Source organism: Neofelis nebulosa, chromosome 1, assembly GCF_028018385.1.
Source record: "Neofelis nebulosa isolate mNeoNeb1 chromosome 1, mNeoNeb1.pri, whole genome shotgun sequence".
NCBI lineage: Eukaryota > Metazoa > Chordata > Mammalia > Carnivora > Felidae > Neofelis > Neofelis nebulosa.
The window spans coordinates 159,817,697-159,834,563 of NC_080782.1; the positions used below are offsets into that span (position 1 = coordinate 159,817,697).

Sequence of the window (16,867 nt, forward strand, 5' to 3'; positions counted from 1 at the left end):
TCTGTCCAATATCTCCTGGAAATACATTTAAGTGGGCATTCCTTCAGACATTCTAGGAATCTATCCAACGCACATAATCATTGCCCAACATGCAAAAAAATAGTGGCAGTGGCCAGCTCTTCAACAGCAGAAGATTAAATATATAACGATACCACACGCGTAGTACGGGAAATGGTATGTCTACTTAAACGCTGCTGTAGAATGACCTTTCCCAAACGCAAGTCCTACACACCATCAGCCCATCTGCCCTCCTGGAGAAGAAGCACAAGGTCAACTACGTTTAGGGTATGACACCCATCAGGGAACACAAGGCCCTCAAAAGGGAGGGTCATCGGAGCAAGCTATTTGAAGGGCTCAGGTTAGGGGAGCCATCCAGAGAGGATAAAGCTCGCAGGGATGGCACAAGTGGGGAGCTGCTAAGCCCCTTGTCCTAAGAGACAGGGGAGGGAGCATTTACAGAGCCTGAAAGGTTTGCAAGGGGAGACCGTCTCCACAGCGGCTGTGGCTGGACACAGAGGGACGCAGCCGCAGCCTACGCCTGACCCAGCAGAATGAATATTCCAGCCTTTTCTCATCCCGCCCACTGATCTTGCATCCCCGCCTCCCCGGGTGAGACAAACAGGAGGTCAGTGGGCACAGGAGCCAGTGACAGAGGGTGTCCTTCCTGGGCACAGAGCATAGTGGAGGGGAGAGAACAGAGAATATCCAGATGGATGGATCTCTTCCTCTCAGAGACTCAAAGCTCAAGTTCATCAGTGCATACACATTGCACTTTGTATTTCCTCCAGCCTCTTCCCAAAGTTTTTGACCTGGGGCCTTTGGGTGACCTCAACCTAGAATAGTTGATGTCAGACACAGCATATCATTAAGGAAGCAAAATGAAGGAAGTACAAAACGTCACTGATGATGTGAGCTTAGTGTGGGGACAAAGTATTCGCCCAGGAGTGCATACTGAGGAATAAAGAATGGAAAATTCATCTGCAGCCTGCAGGGGCATAACCGCAAAGCCCCTGGCAGGACCTGAGGGAAGCCAGTGGCTGCGGCCGTGTGAGCCGTACCATCTAGGCATGGTTTGGGCCACCCTGCAGCCGGAGCCCCTCCTGCGCAAGGGCGGGGGCACTGCTCAGTGTTCAAGAAAAGCTGGAAATCTCAGGCTTCGCGTGAAATCTCTTGATCTGTAAACGTTGGCAACTAATGCAGGTTTTAAAAATACAGATCTATCATCTGGGCGTAGTCCGTGGGGCCGGATTTGCCAACTCAGAGGAAAAGAACACAGGAAAGGTTTTCAGAGCAGAAGGGATGTCCTCTGCTTTGCACATGGAAAGATCTGCCTGCCCAGATACAGTGGATGCTGTGGTGGCCACCGAGGTCCCACCTTGGCAGAGGGCTCGCATCCCACACCTGCCAGTGGGGCTGCTGGCTGGGGCCTCTCGCCTACGTCCCTTTCTGCAAGCCGCTTTTGACCAAGGTTAGGACTCGCTTCCCCAGGGGCAACCACATCCAACGTCTGGTCCATGCAGAGGGACAAAGGGCCAGTCTCCTTGCCTCAATTAGAGGCATCTCTGCAGGGTCATCCCAGCTCTGGAGCTGTCACTGGCATTGGTTGAGGAAGCCCTCTGCTGGAAGGGCCTCTGCATGGCCCAACATCGCCCCGGCCCTCCCTGCCCTCTGGAAACTCCCCACTGTGGCAACATGGGACCGTGCTCCTGTCCCCTGGGCTCCTGGGGCAAGGGGGAGAGGCCAGGAACATGGGGCCCCACAAGAGCTGAGAGCCAAAGCCTTATCCCCAAGGTCTGCGGTGAATCTCCCGCAGGGTGAATCGTTAACGCCAGGGCCTCTGTGCTCACACTGAATGCCTTCCCCCTCCACAGTCTTCCGAAGCACAGCCATTGCCCCTAGTTTACAGATGAGGAAACTGAGGCACAGAGGAGATAAGCGTGCCAAGGTCGCACAGCTGGCCTTGGACTGCAGGCAGTCTGGCTGCAGGGTGGACCCGCCCAGGTGGTCCTTCCGTGAACAGGTAGGAGCAGGTCTCCCTGAGCGCCTACAGGGCACCGGGCCCTCCTGACACTCAGTAACCCACTGGGTCCTCCTTCCAGCCCTACGGGGTGGGCTCATTTAACCCCCACTGAGCAGCAGGCAGGAGGGGAGGCGGGGGCACCCCAAAGACGGCTTTTTTTTTTTAATTTTTTTTTTCAACGTTTTTTATTTATTTTTGGGACAGAGAGAGACAGAGCATGAACGGGGGAGGGGCAGAGAGAGAAGGAGACACAGAATCGGAAACAGGCTCCAGGCTCTGAGCCATCAGCCCAGAGCCTGACGCGGGGCTCGAACTCACGGACCGCGAGATCGTGACCTGGCTGAGGTCGGACGCTTAACCGACTGCGCCACCCAGGCGCCCCCCAAAGACGGCTTTAAAGCCAGAAGGGGATGAGAAGCAGATAAACAGCAGGGAGGGGGACGATGCTCGGCACGGGTGTGGGGACACAGCCCTGCAACAGGAGCACAGCCTGGGCCGCCTTTCTGGAGAACCACCTCACCCTGCTGGGGGTGCTGCCCCTGCTATGTGTCTACTCCTGTGAAGGAAATGCTCACACAGACCCCTGAGGGGACACTCAGCAGGATGGCGATTCGTGAGCATAACCTGCTGTGGACGCGGTCCAGTGTCTGACCCCACGGGAGGGGCTGCTGGATCATGGCAGACACCCTACTCCCTGCCCCAGGGGATTCTGGTCAGGGAGAAGCAACCAGCGGGGTGCACGTCAGCCTCACCACGAACCTTGAAAACACAGAGCTGAGGGGACACGAGAAGGGTGAGATGTTAAGGGTGGGCTTCCGGCAGCAGGGACCCCGTCAACTGAGGGGGGCTCTCAGGGGAAGCCAGGCAGGGTGGGGGCTCCAGGAGGGGCCACGGGGCCCAGAGAGTAAAGTCACTGGAGACGTCCTGCCTGGAAGCGAGGCATGGTCCACTGGGGCCCGGTGGGGTGAGCCTATCTGGGTGAGGTCCCCCTCACCATTTCTTCCAAGAAGACCCCCCTCCCACCGGCTGCAGCCCCTGGGAGTGAGGGTGTTAAGGGGGTCTGCCCACAACTAACCAGACCCGCGTACAGAAATCGTTATGGGTGCTGACGGCAGACACAGAGGGGCAGGGGCCTAGAAGAGCAGACGGCCACCACGCCAGGGGCCAGGGGGAGGGGACGGTCCCACGCGGAGCGGGCGCAGGGTGGGGGGAGAAACGAATGGATGAAGGCAGAGAGCGGCCTTGGCTGGACGGCGATGATAAATGCACCACGCCTGCTGAGTGTGATTAACTCTCCCTCCTCACGGGAGGTCAGCCGCGGAGCCGGGAGGGCTGTGGCCGCAGTCACTGTGCTGCGTGCACGGTGGGGACGCCCGCACACTGCAGATGGGGTCACTGCATCGCAGACGCTCTCAACCACCAAATAGCACCCCTGAGTCTGGAGCAGCCAGAGCCCCATCGGAAGCCGAGTTAATAACCGGAAGGGTAGAGGGATGTTCGTCACCGTCAGCCCTGAGCGCAGGGCCAGGCAGGGACCTGCGAGAGGCCACCAGGCCTGGGCTGCCCTTGGCAGCTGCTCCAGGTGCAGAGGAAGGAGCTCCGTGAATGGGGACACAGGCCAGGCGTCCCTGCAGGTGCAGGGCCCCTCAGCTGGGCTACCAGGGGCTCCCGCAGGGCCAGGGCTGTGCAGAAGCAGCAGGAGAGGGAGGGAATGCCCACTGTGTGCAATCGGTCACTGAGTATTTCCTGAGGGTCTACTGTGTGCTGCTGGGGCTTCAAGAATGAGCAAACAGGGACGCCTGCGTGGCTCAGTCGGTTAATTGGCTGACTTGGGCTCAAGTCATGATCTCGTGGTCTGTGGGTTTGGGCCCCGCATCGGGCTCCATGCTCACAGCTCAGAGCCTGGAGCCTGCTTCGGATTCGGTGTCTCCCTCCGTCTCTGCCCCTCCCCTGCTCACGCTCTCTCTCTCTCTGTGTCTCTCAAAAATAAACAAACATTACAAATTAAAAAAAAAAAGAATGAGCAAATGGAAAGTCCTGCCCCTATGAAACCAGCATCCTTCAGGGTAATAAGCAAACACCTCCAGAATATGGGGTGCAGGGCTCTGTGCCCAGAGGGAGAGCAGGGCAAGGGGGAAGGATCTGAGGGGAGAGCCAGAGGCTCAGACAGGGTGCTCAGGGAAGGCGGACCCCCAGAGGGAAGTGGGGGAGGGAGCCACGCACCTCCCCAGGGAAGAGCCAGGAAATGGAGGCATCGTATGGCTCCCCTCCAACCATTCCTACCTCCACCAGCTTCCTGCCCACTCTTCTGCCTCAGTTTCCTCATCTGTAAAACACAGACAACACTTACCTCAGCAGTTACGCAACAGCTCAGTTCCTATACCTAAAAGTCTCTAGGGGCGCCTGGGTGGCTCAGTCGGTTGAGCGCTGACTTCGGCTCAGGTCACGATCTCGCAGTCCGTGAGTGCGAGCCCCGCATCGGGCCCCTGTGCTGACAGCTCAGAGCCCGGAGCCTGTTTCGGATTCTGTGTCTCCCTCTCTCTGACCCTCCCCCATTCATGCTCTGTCTCCCTCTGTCTCAAAATTAAATAAACGTTAAATAAATAAATAAGTAAATAAATAAATAAATAAATAAATAAATAAATAAATAAAAATAAAAGTCTGTAGGGGTGCCTCGTTGGCTCAGTCGGTTGACCACCTGACTTCAGCTCAGGTCACAATCTTGCAGTTTGTGAGTTCAAGCCCCGCATCAGGCTCTGTGCTGACGGCTCAGAGCCTGAAGCCTGCTTTGAACTCTGTGTCTCCCTCTCTCTCTACCCCTCCCCCACTCATGCTCTGTCTCTCTCTGTCTCTCAAAATAAATAAACATTGAAAAAAAATTGCTTTTAAGTCTCCAGCACATCCCCATAGAACCCAGAAATTCCACTCCTGGGCACACACCCAAAAGAAGTGAAAGTATGATGTCAATGTCCACAGCAATATCATTCACAGTAACCAAAAGGTGGAAGCAGCCCAAGCATCCACCAACGAACAAATGGACCAAGTGTGGTCTCTCCGTACGGTGGAATATTACTCAGCCTTAAAGAGGAAGGAAGTCCTGACGCAGGCCACAGCATGGATGAACCTTGAGGACATTACGCCTGGTGAAGTCAGCCAGTCACAGAAAGATAACTATGGTACGATCCCACTTACACGAGGTCCCTAGAGGGGTCCGATTCCTAGAGACGGAAAAGTAGGGTGGTGGGTGCCAGGGAAGGAGGAGTGGGGAGCTAGAGTTCCAGTTTTGCAAGATGGAGAGAGTTCTGGAGTCGGCTGGTGAGTACTCTGTGTGTGTGTGTGTGTGTGTGTGCACACAACGCTGTGTGTTTAATGCCACTGAACTGGACACCTAAAAATGGCTACAAATGAGAAGTTTTATGTCATCTGTATTTACCATAGCTTTTAAAAATAGAGGCTCCTTAAAAAATAAAATAAAATAAAATAAAATAAAATAAAATAAAATAAAATAAAAAATAGGGGTCCTGGGTGGCTCAGTCAGTTAAGCATCTGACTCTTGACTGTGGCTCAGGTCATGATCTCGCAGTTTGTGAGATTGAGCCCCACGTCGGTCTCTGCACTGACAGTGTGGAGCCTGCTTGGGATTCTCTCTCTCTCTCTTTCTTCTGCCCCTCCCCAGCTCATTCTCGCTCTCTCAAAATAAATAAATAAACATGTAAAAATTTAAAAAAATATTTAAAATAAACCACACTCCTCTGGACAAGAAAAGTACCTGGCACATAATAAGTGCTCAACTAATGCCTGGTCCCTGCCAGCGCCCCACCCCTGCCTCCCCCCTCAGGACAGAGAAACAGGAGCACAGGGCTTGGCACACACAAGCTGGTGACTCTGGCCAAGTTCTCGGCCTGCCTGAGTTCAGGTGTGGATGAAGAGGTCCTTCTAGCCCTTCTCTGAATTCAGTCCTCGTCCCTCAGCCTGTCCACCCAGGGGGCCGGCGTGTAGAAGCCAGCACAACTCAGCTTTGCGCAGGATCACTGAGATCAAAAGATTTGCTGGAGTGGATGTAAATAGCCCCAAAGCTCTGGCTTTGCTGCTGAGCCGGGCACTGGTCGGGCAGACCAGGGGGCCCCCAGAAAGCCCGGCAGCAAACTCGTCTTCCCGGAGCGGCCACTGCACGGACTCCGGCTGCTGAGGCTGCATCCTCCTGTGTTCTCAGGGTTCAGGCTCCCCACGACCTATCACAATTCCTCTTTTAAAACTCAAATTGGCTTTTAAATCAAAGTAGTCTCTTCCCCTGCCCGTGGAAAACACCTGCTTTCCTATGTAAGGACACCTGGGGCACAGGGAAGGGGTGGGGCTGGGAGCAGACAGTAAAAATGTACCCCCTTTCAGGCTCGCTTTTACCCCAACTCTTATAATGATTCTAATTAGTCTCAGAATCTTCTGGCACATAAGGCACCTCCAGAACAAGCGGCAGAGGCCTTTTCCGATGGCTGTGCAGCAACCCTCCCCACCCCCACCCCGTCCACCTCCTCCCTCTCTCCCTCCCCCTCCCTCACACCAGCGGGCATCCCCCTGAGGGCTGACTCCAGCGTCGCAGGCTGCAGGCTGGCACTTAGGAGCCTGGGCGAGTGCTGGTTAAGTGAATGAATAAATGAATAAATCAATGACGAATTCAACACACGTGGGAAGAAAAGAAGGCAGTGCGAGAAGGACAGTCCCAGACATGTGGTTGCCCACACATCTCGCAGCCTCTGCCTCTCCCTGGGTCTCCCTCTGTCCCTCTGTCTCTATTTCTAAACCCCGCCACAACCCATCAGGATCTGTCAGCCTGTCTGCCTCTCTCCCAGCAGGCAGCTGTGTTGCCCCTTCTCCTTCCAGAAGGTCTGTCCATCTGCCCACCTCCCCACTTTCCGAAAGGCCAGCCTCTTGCCCCTCTTCTTGGCCGGAGCAGCGGCCACCCAGCTAACCCATCGAGTCTTACCCTGAGAGAACCCTGCTGGCCCCAGCACTTCCCATGGGTGCCACCATCCACCAGCATCAGGGGCCACGGGCCTCAGCCAATCCTCTGCCTCTGTGACTCATACTGTATGAAGTAACTGGCCTTCATTCACTCAATAAGATTAAATTTAGCAACTACCCCAACACTAGGGTCCCTGGGGGACCCACCTCCATTCCGAATGACTCAAACTCTGAAGCCTCAGGCTCCCAAGCATCTTCAAATTACGGCTGTAAAACCACCTTCATTGTAACCTTAGGACTGATGAAGAGAGGCCAAAACCAAAGACACTAACACGGGCTTCCACACATGGTTTTAGTCTCTCATGTAAGAGCCTCGAGGTGGGCAGTCCAGGGTGTGTGCTGTGGTTCCCCCAGGTTATCAGGGGCCCAGGCTCCCTGCAACTCACTGCATCCCTGTGGGGCGGCCCTTGTCCTCACAACCCATAATGGCTGCCTACGCATCAGCCATCACATTCTTATTTTAGCCAGCAGGAAGGAGCAAGGGGCCAAAGACCCACCCCTTCCTTTTAAAGACACTTCCTGGAAGCTGCACACCACACTTATGCTTTCCTCTTTTTGGCCAGAACAGAGTCACACGGCCATCTCTAAGTACCAGTGAGACTAAGAAATGCAGTCTGTATTTCTGACTGGCCTCGTGGCCATATTAAAAAACAAAAAACAAAACACATGCACACACCCAACAGAAGTTTCAATGTTAAAGAACACAAGGGAAAGCAGACCCTGGAGGTAGCTGTCTGGCTCATACACCCACCCTCATGCAGTACAAAGATCACGCCTTTTATCACCTCCAAGACCCCTTGTACCGTTTCTCCCACAATTTCCCAAACAATAATGGCTGTGGGCTGTCACAGCCAGTGCTGGACTTCCTGGAACGACAGCGCCGTTCCCTATCATTGTGCCCCCTTTCCGGAGGAGGAAACTCACCCCAGCTGCTCAGGACAGAGCCAGCCTCCAAACCCACACTTGCAAACACCCACCACCTCAGCGATTTTCATTCATCAAACTGCACTTGGCAAACGGGGCAGGCGAAGTGACAGTGTTCCATCCCAACCCCACAGCCCTTGACATCCCCCTGTGCGATCGAGACCACATCTAGGCCACTGCCTGAGACAGCGTCTCAACCGTGGAAAATACCCGAGGACCCAGCATGGGTCTCACTACAGCAGCACTGGCCTTTTTCAGACAGAAAGCCAAGCTCAGCCTGCAGCGTGAGAGGCACAGACCCCGGCCGGGGACTTTTCCATTGAACCCGGGAGCCCAGGCTGGCCACCAGCTCATACGTGGGGAAGGAAGTGGTTTGTTTCAATCAAATTAAAGCAAAGGAGAACCATTCGGGGAGAAAAATCGTAAGCTTCAGCTTCAGCTGTCACCTTGAGAAGAAAAAGAAAGTCAACCCTCCCGCCTAGAGGGACACAGGTAAAACCCAGGATGTGGGGTCCCTGAAGGGCAGTGGGGAAGGGCGTGCTGAGACTATCTGGGGCTCCCCGTCCCTCCTAACACTCTCCCTCACCTCCCCAGCCCAGCACACTTTCCAGCACACTCTCCTCACAGACGCCTGCACAGGGGAGAGGCCACCTGCTTCCCTACCAGGCCGTGAGGCCACCGCCCTGTGCCCCCAGACCTGTCCCCCTCCCTGGCACACGTCTGCATGCACAAGGTTCCGTAACCGCTTACTGGATTGGACCTCAAGTTCCAGTTCAGTAGAGAGATTAAAGACACTACCTTGTACAATAAAAACAGTCCTTGCAAAGAAGAGGGGCTGACATTCTGACATGATAAAAGCTGCCGTTCCCATCCCTCTGGTCTCCTCCAGCTGAGGCGGACAGGGCTTTTGGCATCTGGTGAAGGGGAATCTGGGAAGACACAACGAATCAGCTCCCGCCATCTCACCCCCATGCCGCCCTGAGCTCCCGGGGGCCGGAGTCTGCATGTTTTTTAAGCAAGAGGGCCGTACCCAACAGACGTTCCTGCTGAACCACTGTCCTCCAGATCTGTCCATGTCCTCTCCTCCTGGGCCCCTGCTTTCAGGTTTCTGGGGAGACGAAAGAGACCACGCTTGTGGAGTCCTGTCCACGAGGGAGAAGGCTTTGCATGCCACATCCAGACCATGGCTAGCAGGACCACCCCTCTCTCCCGGAGGCCACAGAAACACACAGGAGGCCAGCTCCCATCACTGCCACTGCCCCACCACAGGCACAGCCCGAGAGCTTGGCCAGCGGTGGGCCTCGGGGCCACCAGACACAGAGCAGAAGGGAAGAGCACTGGTTTGGGAGTCACAGTTCATGGTGGGCCCTGCCCTTACTAGCTGTGCAACCGCAAGCAAGATGCTTCACTTCTCTGAGCCTCAGGGTCCTCATCTATAAAGTGGGGCCATGCAGATAAAGAGGGGATCAGCCAGCACATAGCAGGTGCTCAAGAAAGGCTTATTTCAACCAGTCTCACGGTGGAGGCCAGGAAAGTAGCTGCCTGGAGGAGGAAAGCAGTAGAAAGTCAGACACTAGACTTTTTAATGAGAGTCTGAACACACGTCCGCACAATAAACGTAAGCCCACTGATAACACATCGCCACGCCACGATAGCACATCGCCAGTCCACCAAAATGACATTGAAGATGAAATTAAATAATCAAGGGAAATAGAAGCTCCAACATTTTTGTCCTGTACCTCAAACGATGGTGGTTTTTGCCCCCAAGGATGTGCCCACTCCATTTTGGAGACCCTGGACATGTCCACATAACAATCAAGGATTTATCTAAAATATCCGATTTTAGGAGCGCCTGCGTGGCTCAATCAGTTGAGCATCCGACTTCGGCTCAGGTCATGATCTCACGATTCGTGGGTTCGAGCCCCGTGTCGGGCTTTGTGCTGACAGCTCAGAGCCCGGAGCCTGTTTCCGATTCTGTGTCTCCCTCTCTGTCTTCCGCTCCCCTGCTGGTGCTGTGTCTCTGTCTCTCTCAAGAAATGAACAAACATCAAAAATATGTCTATACAAAAAAGAGAGCACTGATTCCGACGTATATGAAATTAGGAAGAGTTCTGAGATGGGAGCCTGTCCTTAAAGGACACGTGGGGTTTCTGGAGGCAGCCGTGGAGGTGTGGGAAGGGCATTCCGGGCAGAGGGAGCAGCGTGGGCAAAGGCACCAAGGTGTGACAATGCACAGGTGGGCGTGGGTGGCAGGTAGCCGCCTGGCCACCCCACCTGGGCAGGTTTCAGAGCAAGAGAGATCCCCGTGCCCGTGGCTAGGACAAACAGGATCGGGGGAGGGTACACGGCCCCTGCCTGCTCACTGAGTGGCGGCTCAGGCCTCAGTGCACTCTGGGGCATCCTCTCCCAGGAGCTAGTCCAGGACGTGTGTGTGACTGCCCTGCCCAGAGAGTCCCCTGAGGTCCCCAGCAAGACAGGAGCAAGTCTGTGGGAACCCCCGCCTGCCCCCGCAGGACAGCAGCCTCTCCAGGCAGGAGTGGTGCTCACACAAGGCACCAGTGGTGGGGGGGCAGGAGTGGGGGGAGATGGTGGGAGGAGAACGCCATGCTCTTAATTGCTGCAGTTATCCAAAACGCATTAGCGGCGATGATTTCCTCCAGATCCCCTTTCTCCTCCCTGGATGTTTTGGCTGCTTCGCCATATGGCGGGAGTTAAAAATACAGCTCAGAGGGAGGGGGGCCGCAGGCAAGCTACTAGGGAAACTTCTGACAGCCTTAGGTTGGGGAAGCGACAACACGGCATGAGCACACCTGACACGGCAGATTAATAGGGCCGGCTGCGGACCCCTGCTCCTCCTCCCATTGAGACCAGCAGGAGGGGGCAGAAGTGACCGTCCAGGGCTCCCAAGGTCGAGTCACACAAAGCCTTGCGGCTCCCACCAGACTTTTTGGAACACCGGCTCTGGGAGCCCCGGGCCACCACGCGAGAAGCCCGACCCCCTGAGACCGCCGTGTTGGAGGAGCCACACGCACACCCTCCGGTCAGCAGTTCCGGCTGAGCCCAGCCTTCCAGACATGTCCACAAGTTCCCAGATACGAACATGAGGTCGTGCTGCACCCTCCAGACCAGCTCACCTGCTACGTGAATTCCACGGAGTAACTTCCATGGACAAAGAGAGCAGAAGAAGCTACCGATGAAGCCCGGCCCACCCCCCGACCTGCAGAATCTCAGGAGTATAATTTGTTACACAGCCACCGATGACCAGAGCTTTTGCAGCGAGTGGGAGAGTGAGTCATTCATTCATTCATTCGCTCATTCAACACATTCATTAAAACCCACCCTGAGGCAGGGCCCCTTACAGGAACACCAGAGACAAATCATTCTCCTCCTCCCCAAAGGAGCTTCTGGGCTGGATCATCAGCACCCACCCAGTTTGTCTGGGTCCATCCCATCTACCCGTCTCCCTGATTGGCAGCTTTCTCCCTGGGGGCCTGTCACTTCTGGCCTTTATGACCAACGCACTCTTGTCCAGTTCCCACCCCTGCCTTCATTCTCTCTGGGCAAGGAGATGTTCTGCCTCTCAAACAGGTTTTAGTATGCTTGGAAAAGCCATCTGCGTACTAAAACAACAAGGGTATTTAAATGTCGCACTAGAAAATACCTTTTACCAAAAAACAAAGTAGTAAGGGAGGGACAGGGGAAGAAAAGAAGAGATAAGACATACTGAGAATGAGTAACAAAGTTGCAGACATAAATCCGAACTTATTAAGGATTACTTGAAATATATGAAACACTTCGATCAAAAGGGAGAGACCAGAAGAATGGATTAAAAACACATAATCCAACTATGTGCTAAGAGAGCCACTTTAGATTCAAAAACACTGTGGTGCTGAATATAAAAGATGGAAAAAGGAGGGTGCCTGGGTGGCTCAGTCAGATAAGTATCTGACTCTTGGTTTCGGCTCAGGTCATGATTTCGCGGCTCATGGATTCGAGCCTGGGCATCAGGCTCTCTTTATGGACGGCGTGGAGCCTGATTGGGATTTCTCTCTCCCTCTATCGCTGCCCCTCCCTGGCTTGCTCTCTTTCCCTCTCTCAAAACATAAATACGCATTTTTCAAGCAGATGGAAAAATGGATATCATACAAATAGCCAAAGAGAGCAGATATCAAACACAGACTTTAAGACAAAATCTGTTATTACAGACAAAGAAGGACATTTTATAAGGACCAAAGGATCAATCCATCAGGAAGATACAACATTTACAAACATACATGCACCAAGCAACAAAGCCCCAAAGCACATAAAACAAAAACTGACAGAAATAAAGCGAGAAATAGACAGTTCCCCATGGACAGTTGGAGACATCAATGCCCCGCTTTCAGTAATGGGTAGAACAACCAGGCAGAAGGTCAGCAAGGAAACAGCGGACTCGAACACCGGAAACCAACCAGACCTAGCAGACAGACACAGAACACCTCCCAACAGCAGGTGCGTACTTCCCTCAAGTGTACTTGGAACATTCTCCAGGGCAGATCCTATCTTAGCCCTCAATAGGAGTCTCAGTCCGTTTCACAAGGTGGTCATCGTACAAAGTGTATTCTCTAAGCACAACAGGCTGAAATTTAAAGAGCCCCCTACCGATGTCTAGATGATAGCTCTCGGGGGAATGTGCTTGGCTCATCCTTGCTCAAACCACAACCTTCCCCGCCACCCTCGTCTCTCTGTGCCTCAGTTTCCCCACCTGTACGACAGTGGTACCTCCCAGAGCTGTAGTAAGTGGGTGTAATAAACAAGTCAGCTGTCACTACTATTACTCATTGTCGACAGAGGGTGGCAATGACAATCCCTCACATTCCATCTCGGGGTGAGGAGACATTCATTCATACAACGGGTTACGGCTTTCAGAATGCCTTCGCTTTTCCTGTTTCATCTTGTCCTCACTGCAGTCCTGCAGGATCACCCGCTAAATGGGAAAAAGTTGGTAGTGGTGAGGCCCCAGTATGGTGGCACAGTGGGCGCCAGGAAGGGGGCAGGTTGGCCTATGGGTGGGCATGGAGTGGGGGCTGATCAGCTACCCGGACACCCCTTGTGGGTGTGGAGTATCTTATGTACCTCAAAGTTTAGAGGTGCTCAACTGGGTGACAGTAAAGCCTCAAAGAAGTCTAGACAGAGTTGTGAGCCTATAATGGGCTGGGGAGGGTGGGGGCAGGCAGAGCATTCCAGATGCCTCTGCTTTTTGTGGGGAGGCCTCCATTCTGTTGAAATAACCTAAGTTTCCCCTTTCACTGTGGGTTACAGGGATGGCCACGGCCTCTCTTACAAAGGCTTGGGTTTGTGATCGGCTACATTAAATGTGCAGAAGTCAGACAGACGATAGAGAGATAAACGCCAAAACCCACTCACTGGATCCTAAATCCCGCGACTTTTCTCGAACATCAAATTTCTTCTCCGCCTAGGTAAGAGGGAACAGCAGCGACAAAAGCTGGCAAGGATGAGGGGCAATGTGCTTCACCCGTAATACAGATTTATCCTCACAGCCCCTCTCGGAGGGAGGTGATATTTTATAACCCCGTTTTACAAGTGAAAACACTGAGACCCAGAGAGGCTGAGTAACCGGCCAGAGGCAGTACAGCCAGATCATAGTGGAGGGGGTGGCCTGGTCCCACGGTGCCTGTCCTGCGTATGAGCATGTACTATGTGTGTGCCCCAACCAGGAGCTATCTAGACCAACCACCCTGGGGGAGCTGAGTGTCCCTGCATGGGCTGCTTCTCCAGAGGGGTGAGTGAGAGGGGCGGGCTGGAGGCAGGGTCCAGGGACGTCAGCCGGCCCCCACTCACTCCCCTGTCCAAGAGCACTGCAGGCAACAAACACCTACATGCACTCTGCCATCTGGAGGCTTTTCTCCTGCTTAAGCAACGCTCTCTCCTTCCCATCTGGACAGGTAGTTGTTGGGTGAGGGGAAAGGATGGGACCACGTTCCTTTTATCCACAACCCACGTGTTTCTGCTTAGCTCCACCAGCACCCCATGCCCCCAGTCCTGTAGCGTCTCCTGAAGCCTCCTACTCGCTGGCCCCTGCTTCCGCCGGGGACAGGGGTCCCATCCACACCTGAGTCCAGTCCTGGCCCTCCTCTGGGAGGCACCCCCCAGGGACGCCTGTCTCCCAAAGTCCCTCTGGGACTCTCCAGCCCTGCTTGCCCTGCCCACTGCTGTGCGTCCCGTACCCCTTCTCTCCCTTGTTGTCCCCTTGCTCACTCTGTTCCAGATACACCTGTCTCTTCATTGCATCTTGGCCATGCCAGGCACCCTCCCCTCTGAGGGCAACCCCAAAAGGGAAATCCAGTCGTCCCCCTGGATCCACTCTCCCCTGTTGGAGAAAACGAAGCCGAGGCTCAGAGAGGTTCATTTCACAGGCCCGGGGACAGGAAGAAGAGCTTGGTGCCCTGGCCAGGACCCTATCAGATTCTTACCCCCAAGTTGACCACATGGACCACCGGCCCATTCACGTTCAGTTTCAGGCTGTCCAGAGACCCTTGCAACCTGTCCCCGAATAATCCACACTCATGCACTCGAGGATGTCTCTGCAAGGCTCCCTAGCAGCTGCCCCCTCCCCCGTACCTCTGGACACGGGCTGAGGACTTTCTGTGTGAGCACTGAGACCATCCGGGCAGGCAGTGGGGTCTCATGCAGCACCGCATCTAAGCCTGCGACATCAGACACTTCACAGGCAGGTTGCAAATGACCTGCCGCGAGGCTCCTCCGGATCTGCCAATCCAGGACACCTTCCTCGGAAGCCCGCTTCCCTGTGGTTGAGGTGAGGGGGGCCAGGCCCAGGTGCCTTGACTCCCCAGAAGGCCTGACACTCTTCATGCAAGGGCTGCCTCAGAGCAAGCAGGCCATTCAAATCAACAAGGGGAGGGAGCAGAGCCAGAAGAGGGGCACATATGTCCACCCTACCGTACGACCAAGCGTCCCAGTGTGTCCTGATGAATGAACACATGGAGAGAGGCCCGAGGCTGCTTCACGAAGAGCTCTCCAGCAGGCTAGCAAATGCCCGCATGTTCCGAGTGGGGAAGTGAAGCCAACTCACAGCGGAATGCCCGGCACGGGCTGGGTGGCGCCTGACAGCTTAGAGAGACCCTTCCCCCGCACATGTGCACCTGCTGTCCACGACCACCCCGCCAGCGGCAGGCCTCCATCAAAATTTTGCCAAAAAGGGATTTGGGCTCCTGGCGGCGAAACAAATTCTCCAAGGGGACCACAACAACGAGAGGCCGATTCTGACACCTAGAGGGAAAAGCCATAGCCGTCCCCTGGGCGGGTGACCATGCTGGAGTTAATTCTGGGTGGTCTGGGTGAACCGGCCATACAGATCTGGAAATAGCTGCACACGTTTCACAAAACACTTACTCAGAGCAGCGAACGGCTTCAAAGGCACACAGTGTGGCTCCGTGAGCTGCGTGAGCTCTGGCGGCAGACAGACCTGCGTGGGAACCTGGCCTCTGCCACTGGGTGATGGCGCACAACCTGCTTCAGAACTCCCTGAGCCTCAGTTTTCATATCTGCAAAATGGGATGTCAACAGCTCACGGCTGTCACAGGCTTGGTGCGTCAATGGAGACACAGAGGAACAGGCTCAGTTATTACCGCGGTTTGACTACAATCGAGTATTCTAAGGTTAGGCGCAAAATAACCCAGGGTTTCTGTCCTGCTGCTCTGTGAATCTCGCCTCCTCCCAGAAGGAAAGGCAAGCATTTCACACGCAGGGCTCAGACACGGCACGCACAGCTTGGCAGGGGGGAGCCGGTCTTGTTCACCAGCCCACCCCCACTACCCGGCTGAAATCTAGGCCCTAAGCAGGTGCCCCGGGGCTGGTCCCTGCCTGTCTGGACCTCACCTGGCCCAGCTGTTCCCACTCACAGGCCTGGCGTGGCCATATAGCACCTCCCACCCTCCAAACCTGCCAGGTGCCTCTCGCCTCCCCTTTTACATGTGCTGTGTCCCTGGCTTGATATCATCCTCCTCCTTCTCTTTCTAGCTCAAATGTCACCTCCTCCAGGAAGCCTCTGTTGATGCCCGAGGGCGGCCATCTGCTTCCTGCTCTAGGGCGCCACACCACTAGACCCCACTTCCTACCCGGCCCGATATCTCCACAACCTTCTTCACAGGCTTATGTCCCTGTTCAAGGGTGTCCAAGTAGAGGCAGTGGGGGCGCTGCCCGGATCAAGGACAAGAATCGGGCTCAGGTGCCCGAGTGTTCGACAGTTCACGAATGAAAGGACATGCAGACTGCAAAGCACGTGTGCACTGTTCAGCCTGTTCCTGGTATACAACAGGCGCTCCATAAATGTTCCTTCTCCATCAGCATGGTTCCAAATACCCTCAAGAACGGACAGGCATGTAATACGGCGGAGAGTACAACAAACTACGATTGCGGAAGCTGAGAGGGTGTTCTGCCTTGTACGGTTCTTTCCATTTCTCTGCATATTTGAAAATTTTCGTAATAAAACGTTAGGGAAAACAACCCTCAAAAGCATTCTCAGTATGCTAGCTGTTCTTGCCCCTGGAGCTACCAGCTATCAGCTGACTCTGATCTTACCAAACAGAAGCAGCCCTCCCCCACTTTACATGGGAGAGGAGGGAGATACTCAGCCTCAGGAGGCCAAGGGCAACGCTTTGCCTTACTTGGAAAGCCCGCGCTGCTGGGAGGTGGCGGAGGCAGGACGGGGTTCCTGCACCCTGGCTACTGGAGCAGGGTTTAACTGCTCAGGTGTTGGTCACTGGGCGGCCTAGAGGGTCCTGAGAGCAAGGCCAGGGCAGCTGGGGTTGGGGACACATTGGAAAAACTCAAGGCTGCAGCTCCTCACCTTTTAAAACAGAAGCACTCGGCGTTTACAATAAC

At 54.7% G+C, this 16,867-nt stretch overlaps 1 protein-coding gene across 1 annotated transcript in view; it reads right to left on the reverse strand.

Annotated features, from left to right (window-relative positions):
- Positions 1-12,922: 12,922 nt before the first annotated feature.
- Positions 12,923-16,867, reverse strand: part of LOC131488375 (nuclear pore membrane glycoprotein 210-like) — a 61,470-nt gene continuing 57,525 nt past the window's right edge. The window contains 3 exon segments of the mRNA XM_058690161.1: positions 12,923-13,005; positions 13,370-13,418; positions 14,585-14,769. Of these exon segments, the coding sequence (XP_058546144.1) occupies positions 12,923-13,005; positions 13,370-13,418; positions 14,585-14,769 (317 nt within the window).